Here is a 16,626-nt window from a genome sequence, read left to right on the forward strand (position 1 = left end):
CTGCCAAATAGGTAGAAACCCCACCCATCTGGTAGCATTATGCAGATGATTTTGTGATCTTTGTGGTTTCTCCTCATAGATTTTAATTTACACTTGAATCTTTTTTTCCAGGATGGTTGCACAAAGAGGTGAAGAACAGTCCAAAGATGTCTTCACTGAAACTGAAGAAACGGTGGTTTGTACTCACCCACAATTCCCTGGATTACTACAAGAGCTCAGAGAAGAATGCGCTGAAACTGGGGACCCTGGTCCTCAACAGTCTCTGCTCCGTTGTCCCCCCAGATGAGAAGATATTCAAAGAGACAGGTAACCAGGCTGGCTGCTTGTGACTGGCTGGGCCCGAACCCTGAGCATCAAATCTTAAAGTCTGGGCTTGCTCCAGGCAAAGGAATAAGATTCCTTCCAAGTATGTACTTTATTTCTCCTCAGAGCTGTGGTCTTCTTGGTTTATCTTCTGAGCCTGTCTGCGGTTATGACCACTTAGTGTTTAAGCCATACTAGAGGTCTTGATTCATGAACTCTCGCAAGGACGAGAACATGTCAACAGATGCAGGGCATCATGCAGGAAGCTTTGTTTTTATATACTCTGTTTTCATCCTTTTTATTTTTAATTTATTCTTATTTTTGAGACAAAGTCTCACACTGTTGCCCAGGCTGGAGTGCAGTGGTGCGATCATGGCTCACTACAGCCTTGACTTCCAGGGTTCAAGCGATCCTCCCACCTCAGCCTCCTGAGGAGTAGCTGGGTCTACAGGCACGTGCTATCACACCGAGCTAGTCGTTGTACTTTTTGATGGAGATCGAGTTTTGCTATGTGGGCCAGGCTGCTTTCCGTCATTGTATGATAAGCGTCCTATGCACCCTGTAAAAGATAAATCCTGTCCGTGAACTTAGCCTAGTAGCACAGCACATGTAGCTTAGAGGGTTTCTTTTCTTTTTTTTTTTTTTTTTGTATCATAGAAGTGTTTCCAGAAGATGGCTTGTTTTGATTTTTGTTGCTGGTTGCGATTTTGTACTTCTGTTTCACAGAGCCGCTCCATTTGCGTCAGGTTTGGGTGGTGGTTCAGACAGCTTGCCTCTGAACTCACACTCTGCCAGGCACAGTGCTGTCTTCCGAAGGGAGAGGCTAAGGAAGCGAAAGGAAGAAACAGGAAGTAAGAAGGAAAGTCAGAAATCGGAGGGAGTTTTCACTCCTGTTTCAAGGCCCAGAAAGAGATGTTAATGTACCCTTTTCCCTTCCAGAGCCAGTTACCGTGTATCTTTATATATTTAATGATGGGTTTATTGTTCTAATGTTCATCTCCCCCTGTCAGCTATAAATGCCACTGTGCCAGAGACGCTGTCTGTTCTTCATCCCTAGATACCTAGCGTGGGGCAGGACACCTGTAGGAATTCAGCCAGAGTTTATTGAGTTGAATAATTAACGGGACTAAGGTCAGAGAGGACACAGGCATCGCCTCAGTCCCTGAGGTTGGCGTTGACATGCATGTGCTTTGTCCCCCGCCCTTGCAGGCTACTGGAACGTCACCGTGTACGGGCGCAAGCACTGTTACCGGCTCTACACCAAGCTGCTCAACGAGGCCACCCGGTGGTCCAGCGCCATTCAAAACGTGACCGACACCAAGGCCCCGATCGACACCCCCACCCAGCAGCTGATTCAGGACATCAAGGTAAGACAAGACAAGCCCATCAAGGTGGGTGATGACAGCTCAGACTTTACCCTTAGAGCACCAAGACCTCAGCATTAGTGAAGCTCAGCATTTACTCTGGAATCAAAATTAGTGCTCGGTTGGCCAGCATGGTGGCTCATGCCTGTAATTCCAGCACTTTGGGAGGCCGAGGCAGGTGGATCAGTTGGGGTCAGGAGTGTGAGGCCAGCCTGGCCAATATGGTCAAACCCCATCTTTACTAAAAAAACAAAAATTAATCCGGCATGGTGTTCCTTCTACTTACATATTTTTAAAAAGTTAACTATAAATAGCCCGAGGCAGCTTCTTCAGGAGGTCTCCATAAGAAGGCATTATCGTCGTACAAGCTGCCAGCTCCATTCCCGTTGTTGCCTCTGCAGACCTCCCGCTAGGACGGAAGTAGACGTGCAAGGCAGTGACAGGTGACACTAACCCTGTGCAGGTCTAGGCTAACGTGTGTGTCTTGGTTGTTAACAAGAAAGTTTAAATAAGTAGATAAAAATTTAAAAATTAAGATATAGGCCGGGCACGGTGGCTCATGCCTGTAGTCCCAGCACTTTGGGAGGCTGAGGCAGGCAGATCACCTGAGGTCAGGAGTTCAAGACCAGCCTGACCAACATGGTGAAACGCCATCTCTACTAAAAACACAAAAATCAGCCAGACGTGGTAGCGCATGCCGGTAATCCCAGCTACTCAGGAGGCTGAGGCCGGAGACTTGCTTGAACCTGGGAGGCTGAGGTTGCAGTGAGCCGAGATCGCGCCATTGCAACCCAGCCTGGGTGACAGAATGAGAGTCCGTCTCAAAAAAACCAAAAAACTAGCGCTTGGTTAAGTTTGTGTTTGAGGATCCTGCTTTCAGGAATCTAAATGGGAAATTTCATGCCAAAAATGTTTTGTCTCTACGGAAGTGTTAGATGTTGTCACTGAGGCACCCGATCCCACCTGTTGGGCTCTGTGGGCAGGAGGGCATGGTCTGCAGCTTGCACCTGGGGCTCCCTGCTCATGGGGATGTGGTGACCTGCGTGGGGGAACACCTGCCTTGCCTCAGGTTCCGCCTCAGCCTCAGTTGGGGACCTTCTAGGAGTGAACCACTAGTTCCACTGTCACTGTCCAGTTTCCAGACCACACAGTGAATTCCCAAGGAGCCCAGAGTGGTCTAGAACACTTGGCATCCCTCAGGGACTTGCAAACTCCCAGAAGCTCCTGAGTCTCTATATTAACACTGAGCATGTTAAATTGTGAATTCCTGTGTATAAGTAAGTATGGTGGCTCCGGAAATGTATGTGAGAGGAGGGAATGAGTGTTTGCATGGCAGCCCTGGGTGGGGATTATTACTCTCTCTTTCCAGAAATGGAACGCGGACGGGGGATGCTCTGGTTGCATTGCACGTAGCTGGGCAGTCCCAGGTGCAGAACAAGTTGAGGGAGACTGCTGGCCCTCCACAGTCCTGCAGGCAGATTTCCAGGGTGAGGGACAGATGTGGGCTGTGACAGGGAGATGCTAGAAGGATGGCAAAGCGGGTAGTTTACTGATGGATGTCAAAGGAAATGAGCTAACCAAATCCAAGAGGGAAGGCAGCTTTTGTGGAGGTGGAGAGGATCTAATCTGTCAGTGGTGGATAATTTTCCACCAAAATCAAACTGGCCTCCTAATTCCAAAGTGATACATTCTCTGGGTGTTTGGAACCAGATTTCGACAAGCCAGTTGGGTTTTTTTGTTTTTGTTTTCGTTTTGAGACGGAGTCTTGCTTATCACCCAGGCTAGATTGCAGTGGTGCAATCTCAGCTCACTGCAATCTTCGCCTCCCAGGTTCAAGCAGTTTTTCCTACCTCAGCCTCCTGAGTAGCTGGGATTAACAGGCACTCACCTCTATGCCCGGCCAAGGCAGGTGGCTCACCTGAGGTCAAGAGTTCGAGACCAGCCTGGCCAACATGGCGGAACCACGTCTCTACTAAAAATACCAAAGTTAGCTGGGTGTGGTGGCGGGTACCTGTAATCCCAACTACTCCAGAGGCTGAGGCAGGAGAATTGCTTGAAGCCAGAAGGCAGAGGTTGCAGTGAGCTGAGATCACGCCATTACACTCCAGCCTGGGCAACAAGAGCGAAATTCTGTCTCCAGGAAAGAAAAAGTAAATAATGAGTTTTCAAATATGAAGCCGTGCTTCTTAAGAGATGAGTCAAGTGACCCTAAACCAGTCCATATAAATTATTTAAGTAATTAAAACAATTTTTTTTGGCCTTCAATTGGGTATCATTGAAAAAGTTTTATAGTGGAAATGAAATTCCCATGGTAGAATGATTCATTACCTCAACTCCAACTTTTCTGTTGATTTAAGGTTCTAAAAGTAACTTTGGTTTTTTCATATCCTAGAGGAACATTTTAGGAGCATGAGTGCATGGTGATGAAATTCTGTGAGAGACTGTCTTACATTTCAAGGGTGAAAGAGTGGGCAGGCACGTGGAAGGACAGTCTCCTCAAGAATATAGTTTAACGTCTGTAGTTTTCAGGTGTCAAGAGAATAGAAAACATCAATTAAATAACTAGCAAAATGTGTTTATAAAACAAACTACAGGCCAGGCGCTGGCTCACACCTGTAATCCAAGCACTTTAGGAAGCTGAGGCAGGCGGATCACAAGGTCAGGAGTTCAAGAACAGCCTGTCCAACATAGTAAAACCGTTTCACTACAAATACAAAAAAAAAAAAAAATTAGCCAGGCATGGTGGCGGGTGACTATAGTCCCAGCTACTCAGGAGGCTGAGGCAGGCGAATCGCTTGAACCTGGGAGGTGGGGGTTGCAGTGAGCAGAGATTGTACCATTGCACTCCAATATCCAAAAAAAAGAACTATAGATAAAAATAACCTGATTTGGCTACTAATGGCTAAATCAATAACAGAAGTTCAGATTAATTTTTTTATTTCACTTCTTTTTTTTTGTAGTATTTTTTGTAGAGACGGGGCCTCACTGTGTTGCCCAGGCTGGTCTCAAACTCCTGGGCCCAAGTGATCCTCAAGCCTTGGACTCTCAAAATGCACCGACGTGAGCCACCATGCCCAGCCTAAATTTTTTAAGTGTATGTAATCTCCAGGGGAGAAAATTTCAAATCACATGGGGAAGTACATGCGTGAGACACTAAGAGAATGAGCTGTAAGAATGAATTTTTGTGGCTTGTTTTCAAACACAGATGATGGGTATCTTCGTGCGTGAAACCACCTAACACTGGATTTCCACCATTTTGCCCCACTAAGTTTACGGATATTTGAAACTCTTGAAAAATATTTTTATGTAGGAAAATACAGTCGATTTTGTTCCTTCAGGTACAGGTTTCTTACAATAAGCTTGCTTGCTTGCTTTTCTAGGAGAACTGCCTGAACTCAGACGTGGTGGAACAGATTTACAAGCGGAACCCCATCCTTCGATACACTCACCACCCCTTGCACTCGCCTCTCCTACCCCTTCCTTACGGGGACATAAATCTCAACTGTAAGTCCAGATTCCACCCCGAGTCCTCAGAGACCATGATTCCACTTGCCCTGTTAACTCTTTTTGGCTTAACACAGTAGCATTTGTTTTGAGCTCAAAGAGACTCTTACTCGTCATGAATTGGAAGGAAAAGATGAAATATACTTAGATTCATTACTAAAGCAGGACTTCTAGAGTGTGGTTGTAGTAATGCTAAGATTGATTGCTGTAGTAAAAAGATTTAAAGAAGTCAGAAAATGCCAGCTCTCTCCCCATGAACTGAGAGTAGCCCTTTTTTTTTTTTTTTTTGAAACAGAGTCTTACTCTGTTACCCAAGCTGGGGTGCAGTAGTGCAATCTGAGCTTACTGGGGTGCAGTGGTGCAATCTCAGCTTACTGAAACCTCTGCCTCCCTGGTTCAGGCCATTCTCATGCCTCAGCCTCCCAAGTGGCTGGGATTATAGGTGTGTGCCACCATATCCAGCTAATTTTTGTATTTTTAGTAGAGACGGGGTTTTGCCATATTGCCCAGGCTGGTCTTGAACTTCTGGCCTCAAGTGATCTGCCCCACCTCGGCCTCCCAAAGTGCTGAGATTACAGGCGTGAGGCATTGCACCTGGCCCAGAGTAGCCAGACAACCAGATCCTGAGTAATTTTGCATTCCAAAAAAAGGATTTTGTTTGGCAACAGATTACCTTTTAAGTTAGCATTGTATATAGTACGAAGTTCAACTAGATAACAAAGCAGTGTTAAGTTACCCACCTCTGTACTTTTAGATCTGTGTTCTGCTGATGGAGATGTGTAGGGAGTGTCATGGGCATTGCACTCCATTTATTCCTTTGTCTTGACTACTGCTCCGATTATGCCCATGCCCTTTTCTGAAACTCTCAGGTGACTTCTGTGTTTGTTTTGCTTGTCCTAGTGCTCAAAGACAAAGGCTATACCACCCTTCAGGATGAAGCCATCAAGATATTCAATTCCCTGCAGCAGCTGGAGTCCATGTCTGACCCTATTCCAATAATCCAGGGCATCCTGCAGACAGGGCACGATCTGCGACCTCTGCGGGATGAGCTGTACTGCCAGCTCATCAAACAGACCAACAAAGTGCCCCACCCCGGCAGCGTGGGCAACCTGTACAGCTGGCAGATCCTGACGTGCCTGAGCTGCACCTTCCTGCCAAGCCGAGGGATTCTCAAGTATCTCAAGTTCCATCTGAAAAGGTAAAGCACGTGGGAACGGTAGGTGAGCTGGACAGAGCTTGCCCAGCAGATGGGGCACTGGGTCCTCGTTCTGATAAAGAGATAAAGATGCTCTTGAACAGAAGATACCTCCAGTAGGGCAGGGACCTCCGGGTCAGACTCGTGAGTGGCCTGAGCAAGCTTACAGAATGCAGCCATCCTTTTTCTCTTTAAGCCACACAAGGTTATTTCAGGGACCATGTCACTTGTGGTGTAGTGTCCTCATGGGTAGGACATTGGATCAATTTAATTACCACTACTGTATATTAAAAAAATACCAACTTGGATATTTGTTCCAGATCAGAGGTAGAAACGATCTGATTGGGATTTTGATTAGCTATGGAAAAAGAAGTTTCTTTTCTTTCCTTTTTTTTTTTTTTTTTGAGACAGAGTTTCACTCTTGTTGCCCAGGCTAGAGTACAATGGCACGATCTCGGCTCACTGCAACCTCTGCCTCCTGAGTTTAAGAGATTCTCCTGCATTAGCCTCCTGAGTAGCTGAAATTACAGACACCCCACCACTATGCCTGGCTAACTTTTTGTATTTTCAGTAGAGATGGGGCTTCACCATGTTGGCCAGGCTGGTCTCCAACTCCTGACCTCATGTGATCCGTCCACCTTGCCTCACAAAGTGCTGGGATTGCAGGCGTGAGTCATGGCCCCCAGCCAAGAATTTTTATATGATAATATGAGGCATGACTCTTCAAGTATTAACAATGCTGCAGAGGTGAGCTGGCAGCCCAACTGCTCCCAGTGAGACATTCGCTCTTTTAGGGTTTTTTTTTGTATTTAAGTTGAACTGCACAGAATGAAGCAGGCCTTTGCCAGGAAGTCACTCATGCTTGCTCCATTCACCATTGGGGGTCCATTCACCGCTTTGGTCTCAGAACCTGCCACAGCCCAATTCCCAGCAGCCAGCCCTCTTCAGTCTAAAAATTAACAGTGTTTGTCTCCTAGGATACGGGAACAGTTTCCAGGAACCGAGATGGAAAAATACGCTCTCTTCACTTACGAATCTCTTAAGAAAACCAAATGCAGAGAGTATGTGCCTTCGCGAGATGAAATCGAAGCTCTGATCCACAGGCAGGAGATGACATCCACAGTCTATTGCCATGGAGGAGGCTCCTGCAAGATCACCATCAACTCCCACACCACCGCTGGGGAGGTGAGGAGAGACAGCCGCTGCTTGTTCTGTTAGATGCGCTGCTGCAGGCACACCTGGGTCAGGAACGCGGTGCGGCGTTACAGCCGCTGCCCTCCGCAGTTGCAATTTGCTTAGTACAGCTACTCAGTACTAAGGAAATGCGTGTAACCCACAAGCAACCACATCAATATAGAGATGAAAACATATATTAAGATGAGTGGAAATAGATAAAGTACCTGAGTCACAGTCTTGCAGACCTGGCTCAGGTCCACCCGCTCTGATGGGGGTTTACTGCAGTGCTTCAGCAGAGTGTGTGTTTGTCACATGGTTAGCTAGAGAATGGCAGATGAACACATTTTCTTTTTTTTAAGATGGGATTTTACCATGTTGGCCAGGCTGGACTTGAACTCCTGATCTCAGGCGATCCACCCACCTCGGCCTCCCAAAGTGCTGGGATTACAGGCATGAGCCACCGCCCCCGGCCACATTTTCTAAGTTTGAACTTACTATTATAAAACCAGTTGGCCAAAAAGATAGTGCAGTAACTTCCCCCCCAACCCATACCCACCCCCCAAGGCTTCCTGTGCAGAAAAAATCATCATCTGGAGTCTTGGTTGTTCCTTGGAATTCATAAAATTTCTCAGCTAAAAGACAGGAGTTCAGCTTTTCACCCACTTTTCCTGTTAACAACATAGGTTTGCAAGAAATCAGCCCAGCATCTGCCTCTAATTTTTTTTTTTTTTTTTTTTTTCGACAGAGTCTTGCTCTGTTGCCCATGCTGGAATGCAGTGGTGCAATCTCGGCTCACTGCAACCTCCACCTCCCGGGTTCAAGCAGTTCTCCTGCCTCAGCCTCCCGAGTAGCTGGGATTTCAGGCACATGTCAGTATGCCCAGCTAATTTTGTATATTTTTAGCAGAGACGGGTTTCACCATGTTAGCCAGGATGGGCTCAATCTCCTGATCTCATGATCCACCCGCCTCAGCCTACCAAAGTTCTGGCATTACAGGTGTGGGCCACTGCGCCTGGCCCACCTGCTTCTATTGTTGGGCAAAATACTCTGAGTTCGTTTTGACGAGAGAGAGAGAAACCTATTTCAAGAGAGCAAGGGAAAATCGTACCTTGGAATTTCTGGGATGACCTCACAGGTGACATTTTTCAGGAAGCTGCTTGGAAACACCCCTGTGCCAGCAGCTCCCTCTGGGATCAGGTGACAGCACATTCTGGGACACGTGTTGTGGCTGCAGCCTGTGGAGCTGAAAGTCCCTCTGGTGTGTCTTCCAGGTGGTGGAGAAGCTGATCCGAGGCCTCGCCATGGAGGACAGCAGGAACATGTTTGCCTTATTTGAATACAACGGCCACGTCGACAAAGCCATTGAAAGTCGAACCGTTGTAGCTGATGTCTTAGCAAAGTTTGAAAAGTAAGTTTCTTCTCCCTGCTGTATCAGAAGAGCAAATGAGAGGAATTCAGAGCAGGGTTGAAGGTTTGAGCTTCCATTCCATTTCTGGCTTCACAGTGTCCTGGAGTTAGTTTTATTTTACCTGCGTTGATGCCTGTTTAACTTTGCACCTCCGCTAGCTATTGTTCTCTATTCCTAGATAAAGCCATGATCTTATGTGATTTAATTTGTCAGTGGTCTTTTACCCCATTCCTGCTCTCAGTTCCATGTTGGACCCATCAGGGAATTTCTGGAATTTTTAGGTTTCCAGTTGTCATTAGCTTTGAAATTGGGCAGATTGACTCAAACCAACTTAAAAACTCTTTAAACTGTTTTATATCTGTACTATAAAGTGGACCATGTTTGTTTGTTTTTTGAGACGGAGTCTTGCTCCGTCGCCCAGGCTGAAGTACAGTGGCGCAATCTCAGCTCACTGCAACCTCTGCCTCCTGGGTTCAAGCGATTCTCCTGGCTCAGTCTCCCGAGTAGGTGGGATTACAGGCTCCCACGACCATGCCCAGCTAATTTTTGTATTTTTAGTAGAGACGGAGTTTCTTCACATTGGCCAGGCTGGACTTGAACTCCTGACCTCAGGTGATCTGCCTGCCTCAGCCTCACAAAGTGCGGGGATTACAGGTGTGAGCCATCACACCCAGCCTATGGACCTACGATATTTGATCTGTGACTTCGCATCCTCTAAGTAGCATGGAAGGTATTCCTGCTTAGTATAAAAACAGCCCTCATGCAAGAATATTCACATCAATTTTTATAACTATTCTTCTAATGTATTTGAGGCTTGGTAAAGGTAATAAAGAAATAGGCTTTTGCTTCTTTTCTTCCTGTGGACTCGGCATAATGCCTCGCTAGTACTAACTCGACTGTGGCTCTCAGAAAACACTTGTTAGCTGGTTTAACCAGAGGCTGCCTGTTTGTTTTCTTAAAGCAAAATCAGGATGAAAGTATTTTTTTCACTGTTTATCCCTCTCTCCGCTTCTCTATCCACGGTTACCTGGGCCTGGACAGAATGTCTGTGTCCTTAGAATACACCATGGAAAGTCAGCTCCCTGCGGGTCACCAGAGGCCCCTCTTGTTCATTTTCTAAGTCTCTCGGTTTCTCTTTGTAGGCTGGCTGCCACATCGGAGGTGGGGGACCTGCCGTGGAAATTCTACTTCAAACTTTACTGCTTCCTGGACACACAAAATGTGCCAAAAGACAGTGTGGAATTTGCATTTATGTTTGAACAGGTAAAAGGAATAATTAGAAACAGATTTCTTTGCTGGTGAGCAAGGGCGAAAGCTGTTAATGCTTAGTCTTACAGGTTAACTGGCACTCCTTAGAAATGAGGCACACCTGTAGATTTCTCAGCAAAGACAAGGCCAGCTGCTCTTGCATTCATTTGTACAATGAAACCTGCTACACATTTTATTTGAATCTCTGTGCCAGAAACTTCTAGTTGACAGGAGAGACCATGAGAATAAAATGTATGACGTGTGTTAGATGGTGTCTGTGCTAGGGTGCAAATAATTTAAAAGCAGTGAGGTGGGGGTGAGGGTGCAGTTTTAACCAGGGCAGTCAGGGAAGGTGAGTTTGGGAGGAACCCTGATGAAGTGAGGGAGCCAGCCCTGTGGGCGTCCGTGGCACGCCAGTGCCTTGACCAGAAGGACTCTCTCCTTTCAGGCCCATGAGGCGGTTATCCACGGCCACCATCCAGCCCCGGAAGAAAACCTCCAGGTTCTTGCTGCTCTGCGACTCCAGTATCTGCAGGGGGATTATACTCTGCACGCTGCCATCCCACCCCTCGAAGAGGTTTATTCCCTGCAGAGACTCAAGGCCCGCATCAGCCAGTCCACCAAAACCTTCACCCCTTGCGAGCGGCTGGAGAAGAGGCGGACGAGCTTCCTGGAGGGGACCCTGAGGCGGAGCTTCCGGACGGGGTCCGTGGTCCGGCAGAAGGTCGAGGAGGAGCAGATGCTGGACATGTGGATTAAGGAAGAAGTCTCCTGTGCTCGAGCCAGCATCATTGACAAGTGGAAGAAATTTCAGGGAATGAACCAGGAACAGGCCATGGCCAAGTACATGGCCTTGATCAAGGAGTGGCCTGGCTATGGGTCGACGCTGTTTGACGTGGAGGTGAGAAAGGGCTGCCGTGTGTTGGGGCGGGTGGGGCACTGGCACCTGAGAACATGGATCACAGCAAGCTCATGTGGAGAGAAGATGGAGCACTTTGCTCTCTTGGCCTCCTTTGTTAGAGCCCTCCAAATTGTACCACTAACACCTCCCTTCTCCCCAAAGTTTCCTTCTTTATAGTAAATGCATCTGTGATATTAGGAATGAACGCAAAATTAAGACGTCATCTATTCTTCTACTACCCTCCCTTAGGGAGGCTATAGGTCTAATTTTTTAAACGCCGATAAAAATCTACATTTAAAAAATGTATAGCTATATATGCAAATTAGAAGCTTTGGATATACTTGCATTTTACTTTGTTTTTTCTTTACAATCATCTGTTTGAAGGGAAGAATGTCTATTTCATAATGGAATTTAGCCATTAGCATCAACCTAGTACTGTTTTTTTAAGTAGACCACTTACTGAAAAGCAGTCTTACTAATGGTCTTGATGAGAGTTTGGCAAATGTGGACTGTGGGTCAGATCTTGCTTGTCTCCTTTTTTCTAAATAAAGTTTTATTGGAACACAGCCAAACTCATTCCTTTAGATACATTCTCTGGCTGTTTATGTGCAGAGTTTAGTTGCAACAGAGACCATGTGATCCAGAGTCTAAAAATACTTACTATGTCACCCTTAATGAGTTTGTCAGCTCCTGGTCTAGATCTAGATTAGCTTCCTTTTTTTTTTTTTTTTTTTTAATTCAGCATGTTATCTGATGACTTTAAGTTGAGGCTCTATAAAAATCTAAATATTGATTACATGTTGCAGGATCCATTAATGGCTTTTCATTGGATGATGTTTTTGGTTTGGTTGGCTCGTTCAATTATCTTTGGTTTTATGTATAAAAAAAAATCAGGTGCTGTGTACAAAGCCATGATTCCACTTCTCCCTGATAAGTAGGTAATAACAGTTAAACACTTGGATTCCTGCAAAATATGAGCTGTGGATTAAGCATAGAAAGCTTTTCACAGAGAATGTCTGGTTATTAGGGATACAAACTAGGCACTCTTCCCGTGTTCCCAATTTATATGCCCGGGTTTGGATCAGCCCTGTGTTATTAGCCCCGACATATGGGCTCTTATTTTCTTCTGCCGATCTGTACAGTAAAGTCCTGTCCCCACTCTGCATATGAAAGGCCGTTGCTGCTCCTTGTGAAGAGGAGCCAGAACTGTTTGGCATGAGTGATTTGGAGAATTTTCCTCTGTGATCCTAGATTTTGTATTTGAAGACTAATCATCCCCATAAAGGCTTGGAGGCAGAACTGGAGATATGAATAGGAGAGTAGACTTGCCTTGGGGTTCAGGGGAGCGTTCTTGAGTCCCTCAGCCAGCACATCCATTACCAGGCCACGTCCCCACAGCTAATCCAAACCGCTAGTAGAATAATACCAAGTGGTGGAGAGCCAAAGCAAGATGGTAGACTCTGCCAGTCAGTGAGATGTTCCCCAGTGCGTGAGATTAACTAGGTAGAAATCAGTCGAGATAGCCAGAGAGGCACCGTTTCTCACATTTCAGGCCCCTCCATGCATGCATGCACATCAAACATAGTTCATCTTCTGTGCAGAGGACTTGACGCAAAGCCTGTCTTATGGTTTAGATGCCTTCTGTTGCCAACCACTTCATGACTTAACTCTTCTGTCAACTCTCTTGCCCACCAGTGCAAGGAAGGTGGCTTCCCACAGGAACTCTGGTTGGGTGTCAGCGCGGACGCTGTCTCTGTCTACAAACGTGGCGAGGGAAGACCCCTGGAAGTCTTCCAGTATGAACACATCCTCTCTTTTGGGGCACCCCTGGCGAATACGTACAAGATCGTGGTCGATGAGAGGGAGCTGCTCTTTGAAACCAGTGAGGTAAGTAAGAGGCAAAGTAGGTTCATCCTTTTCTTTGTGGTCTTGATGAAACAGAAAAATGGGACCCCATTTCCTCGTGTCTTTAACCAAGTCATTTTCTTTGAATATTTTTCTTTAAAACATGAAAATGCAGTGTGGTGGTCCTTCTCCAGCTGCCGGTCCCTTGCAGGCCAGTATCTGAGAACCCCATATTTCTTCTGTATGCTTTGGCCACAGAGGAATTTGGTTCCATTGTGTCAGGGAGTCTTACCCTTGGAGGAGAGGAGGAGAAAGAGAAGGGACACAGCTGTCCATGAAAAAGTATATCATTTGCAACAAAACCTTTGCACATGAGTTAACGATTGCATGGCAGTGTCACAGCTGTGAGACTCGGCTCTGGTGGCCTCTGCAGACAAGGAGGGAGCCGGGAACATGACCATCCTAGATGCAGCTCGTTTTTTTTGGTTTTTTTCTTCTTCTTCTCTGAGACGGAGTTTCCCTCCTGCTGCCCAGGCTGCAGTGCAGTGGCACAATCTCGGCTCACCACAACCTCTACCTCCCGGGTTCAAGCAGTTCTCCGCCTCAGCCTCCCAGGTAGCTAGGATTAGCCGGGCATGGTGGCCCATGCCTGTAATTTTGTATTTTTAGAAAGATGGGTTTCTCCATGTTGGTCAGGCTGGTCTCGAACTCCTGACCTTAGGTGATCTGCCTGCCTTGGTCTTCCAAAGTGCTGGGATTACAGGTGTGAGCCACCGTGCCTGGTCCAGCTCATTCTTTATTGTGAAACCACACACACTAAAAGGCCTCTAAATATACGTGCTACCAGTTTCAACATTTAAAAAATACAATGAAACAAGAAGCTTTTGAGGCTTCCACGAGGGAACAGCTGGCAAGCCAGCGAGGTGAGTGGAGAGGAATCGCCTGCTGCCTGCTTTGGGATGGAGAGGCGCTGAGGAGGGCGTTCTAGGTGATTGGAGGCTGTGGCATCGTAGGTTCCCTAGGCTGATGGGGAGACGTGCAGTGAGAGGGAAGAGAGTGGGGAGCCGTTGACTCAAGGGTGCCGGGTGCCACGCTGCAGGATTTGGTGAGATCCAGTAGACAACCCGGAACCACAGTGGGATCTTTGGTTGTGCGTGGCGTAACAACAGTGAATTTCCGAGCAGTGATCTCTGGGGTGGGACGGGAATGGAAGGGAAGCAGCAGGGAAATGGAAGCTAGTTAGGATACCTTCACAGGGGTCCAGGCCAGCTGTGAGAAGGGTGTCAGTGACAGGGACGTCATGGGAAGGAGCTAATGGAGATCCCAGCTGGAGGAGGCGGCTGGTCTGGAACAGAAGCGGGCCTGGCGTCTGTCTCGAGAGCTGGCTGCCCTTCCAGCCCCGAGGGCCTCAGTTCTTTGTTTCTTCAGCTGCATTTTAAGGAGTTGACTAGAATGAGATGATCCCATCTTCAAAGGCTGTAATTGTAGACTCTGTCATTTCACATTTATTTTAAGCGGGGATAGTAATCTTAGCACTGTTGACATCGAGACACTTCCTCCTCCGGTAGTTCTGTGTTTTAATGTGCAAAATCTGACAATTCACATCAAGCCAAGTTGGCACGTTTGTGTGAAAGAACCACCAGGTGGTGCACGTTGTATTTGGAGGAGCTGAGGTTCCACTTCTCCCTGACGAGGAAGGTGAAAGCGGTTAAGCTTCTGGCTTCCTGCAAAATGAGAGCCGTGGATTAGCACGGGAAGCTACGGGAGGATGCCCAGAGAATGTCTGGTTATTAGACGGGGCCTTTGACCTGGGGGAGACTCATGATCTTGTGTCGGCTCTGCTTCCCCCGGGCAGGTGGTGGATGTGGCCAAGCTCATGAAAGCCTACATCAGCATGATCGTGAAGAAGCGCTACAGCACCACGCGCTCCGCCAGCAGCCAGGGCAGCTCCAGGTGAAGGCGGCACGGAGCCCACCTGCCTTTGCTACCTGCATGCACCGCCGCATGCCCTCTGGCCTCAGCCGTCTCCAGTGTGCCATGCCCAGCCGAAACAGAGCTGCCCAGGCTTTCTGGAAGCTTCCTGTCGGAGGGAGGTGTCTCTGAGGGTCCTTTCACCTTGCAGATTTCAGTGATATCCTATATTAAGCTGTCAACTTGACCAGACTGCAAAGTTTCCAAAGCTTTACTACTCTTAGAGAAGACATGCCTTAAAACAGGAGGGGAGGAACCACGCTGCCACCAAAGCAGCCGGAAGTGCCTTAACTTGCGGAACCAACACTAATTGACCCTAACTGTGCTACTGAAGGGAGCTGCCTTCCCCACCTTCTCTGGGAGACGGACAGAGTGTGGGGGTGGGGGGGGGCGCGTTCCCTCTCGATGATGCACTAACCTCCCAGCCTGATTTCCCTGAATCTGAGGGAAGGTGAGGGAGTGGGGAGGCGATAGAGGGCTCAAGGGGACAGTGGGTTTGAGCTGGAGTGCTGCGGGCAGCCTTTCTCATGGAATGACACGGATCAAGTTTTCTCTTTGTTTCATCTTTTAAGTGTACATGCTTGCCTGTTCGTGTGTGTGTTCATAGACGCAACACTTTAATCATGGTTTCATGAGCATTAAAAAGCAAAGGGAAAAAGGATGTGCAATGGTATACACAGTCTGTATATTTTCATAGTGCAGAGCTACAGTCTCAATTGTTACTTTATAAGGTGGTTTTATTAACAAACCAGAACCCTGGATTTTCCTGTCTTTGCTGTACTTCGAAAAACGCGTGTTGCGTCCATTTTGTTTTACATGTAGACAGTGTGCTATCTGTGTCTGCTGTATTATAAACAGATAGGCAGCCTACAAGATAACTGTATTTATAAACCACTCTCCCACATCTGGCTTCCGTGCTGGTTTTAGAACAAGAATGAAGTCATTTTGGAGTCTTTCATGTCTAAAGATTTAAGTTAAAAACAAAATGTTACTTATATCAGTCTGGATAGATCACAGATATAACCACGTTGACTGGGGGAGAGACGCCACATTCCTGAAAGGTCTTAACACTTGAGTCTTTAAAGGACCCTGATGTTAAATGCTGAGGCTTTAATAAAATATATGCATATTTTATCCCAAGTTTATAATGGTGGTCTAACAAGGCACCTGTAAATAAGTCAGCATTTATGACAAGAAGAAAAATAATCTGGTCTTGGACTTTTATTTTTATATGGAGAAGTTTTAAAGACTTGGGCCAACCAAGTCTACCCACAGAACAATTTGCTGTGTTCCTACATGTACAACTCTGCAAAACTGCTAGCTCACAGAAGGTGTGACAATAAAAGAGATTCGCTAACACACTGTGTGTTTCCTTGATCAGAGGAGGATCTAAATACCATGGACGGCAGGCTTATTTTTGCTTTGGTTTTTTGGTGGGTGTGTTTTTTTGGTGTTTTTTTTTTTTTTTTTTTTTTTTTTGGAGACGGTCTCACTCTGTTGCCCAGGCTGAAGCACAGCGGAGCAATCTTGTCTCACTGGAGCCTAAGCCTCCCAAGTAGCTGGAACTACAGGCATGCACCATCCTGCCTGTCTAGGGTTTGTATTTTGAGTAGAGATGGTTTCACCATGTTGGCCAGGCTGGTCTTGAACTCCTGACTTCAGGTGATCCACCTGCTTCAGCCTCCCAAAGTACTGGGATTACAGGTGTGAG

General features: G+C 46.8%; 1 protein-coding gene across 1 annotated transcript in view; it reads left to right on the forward strand.

Annotated features, from left to right (window-relative positions):
* MYO10 (myosin X) overlaps positions 1-16,272 on the forward strand; it is a 285,836-nt gene extending 269,564 nt beyond the window's left edge. Inside the window, exons 32-41 of the mRNA XM_039463186.2 lie at positions 112-306; positions 1,513-1,670; positions 5,048-5,171; positions 6,072-6,369; positions 7,344-7,551; positions 8,814-8,950; positions 10,093-10,213; positions 10,647-11,099; positions 12,795-12,986; positions 14,800-16,272. Of these exons, the coding sequence (XP_039319120.1) occupies positions 112-306; positions 1,513-1,670; positions 5,048-5,171; positions 6,072-6,369; positions 7,344-7,551; positions 8,814-8,950; positions 10,093-10,213; positions 10,647-11,099; positions 12,795-12,986; positions 14,800-14,901 (1,988 nt within the window). The 3' untranslated portion in view covers positions 14,902-16,272. The remainder of the gene's footprint in view (positions 1-111; positions 307-1,512; positions 1,671-5,047; positions 5,172-6,071; positions 6,370-7,343; positions 7,552-8,813; positions 8,951-10,092; positions 10,214-10,646; positions 11,100-12,794; positions 12,987-14,799) is intronic.
* The last annotated feature ends 354 nt before the right edge of the window (positions 16,273-16,626 follow it).

Source organism: Saimiri boliviensis, chromosome 1, assembly GCF_048565385.1.
Source record: "Saimiri boliviensis isolate mSaiBol1 chromosome 1, mSaiBol1.pri, whole genome shotgun sequence".
Taxonomy (NCBI): Eukaryota; Metazoa; Chordata; class Mammalia; order Primates; family Cebidae; genus Saimiri; species Saimiri boliviensis.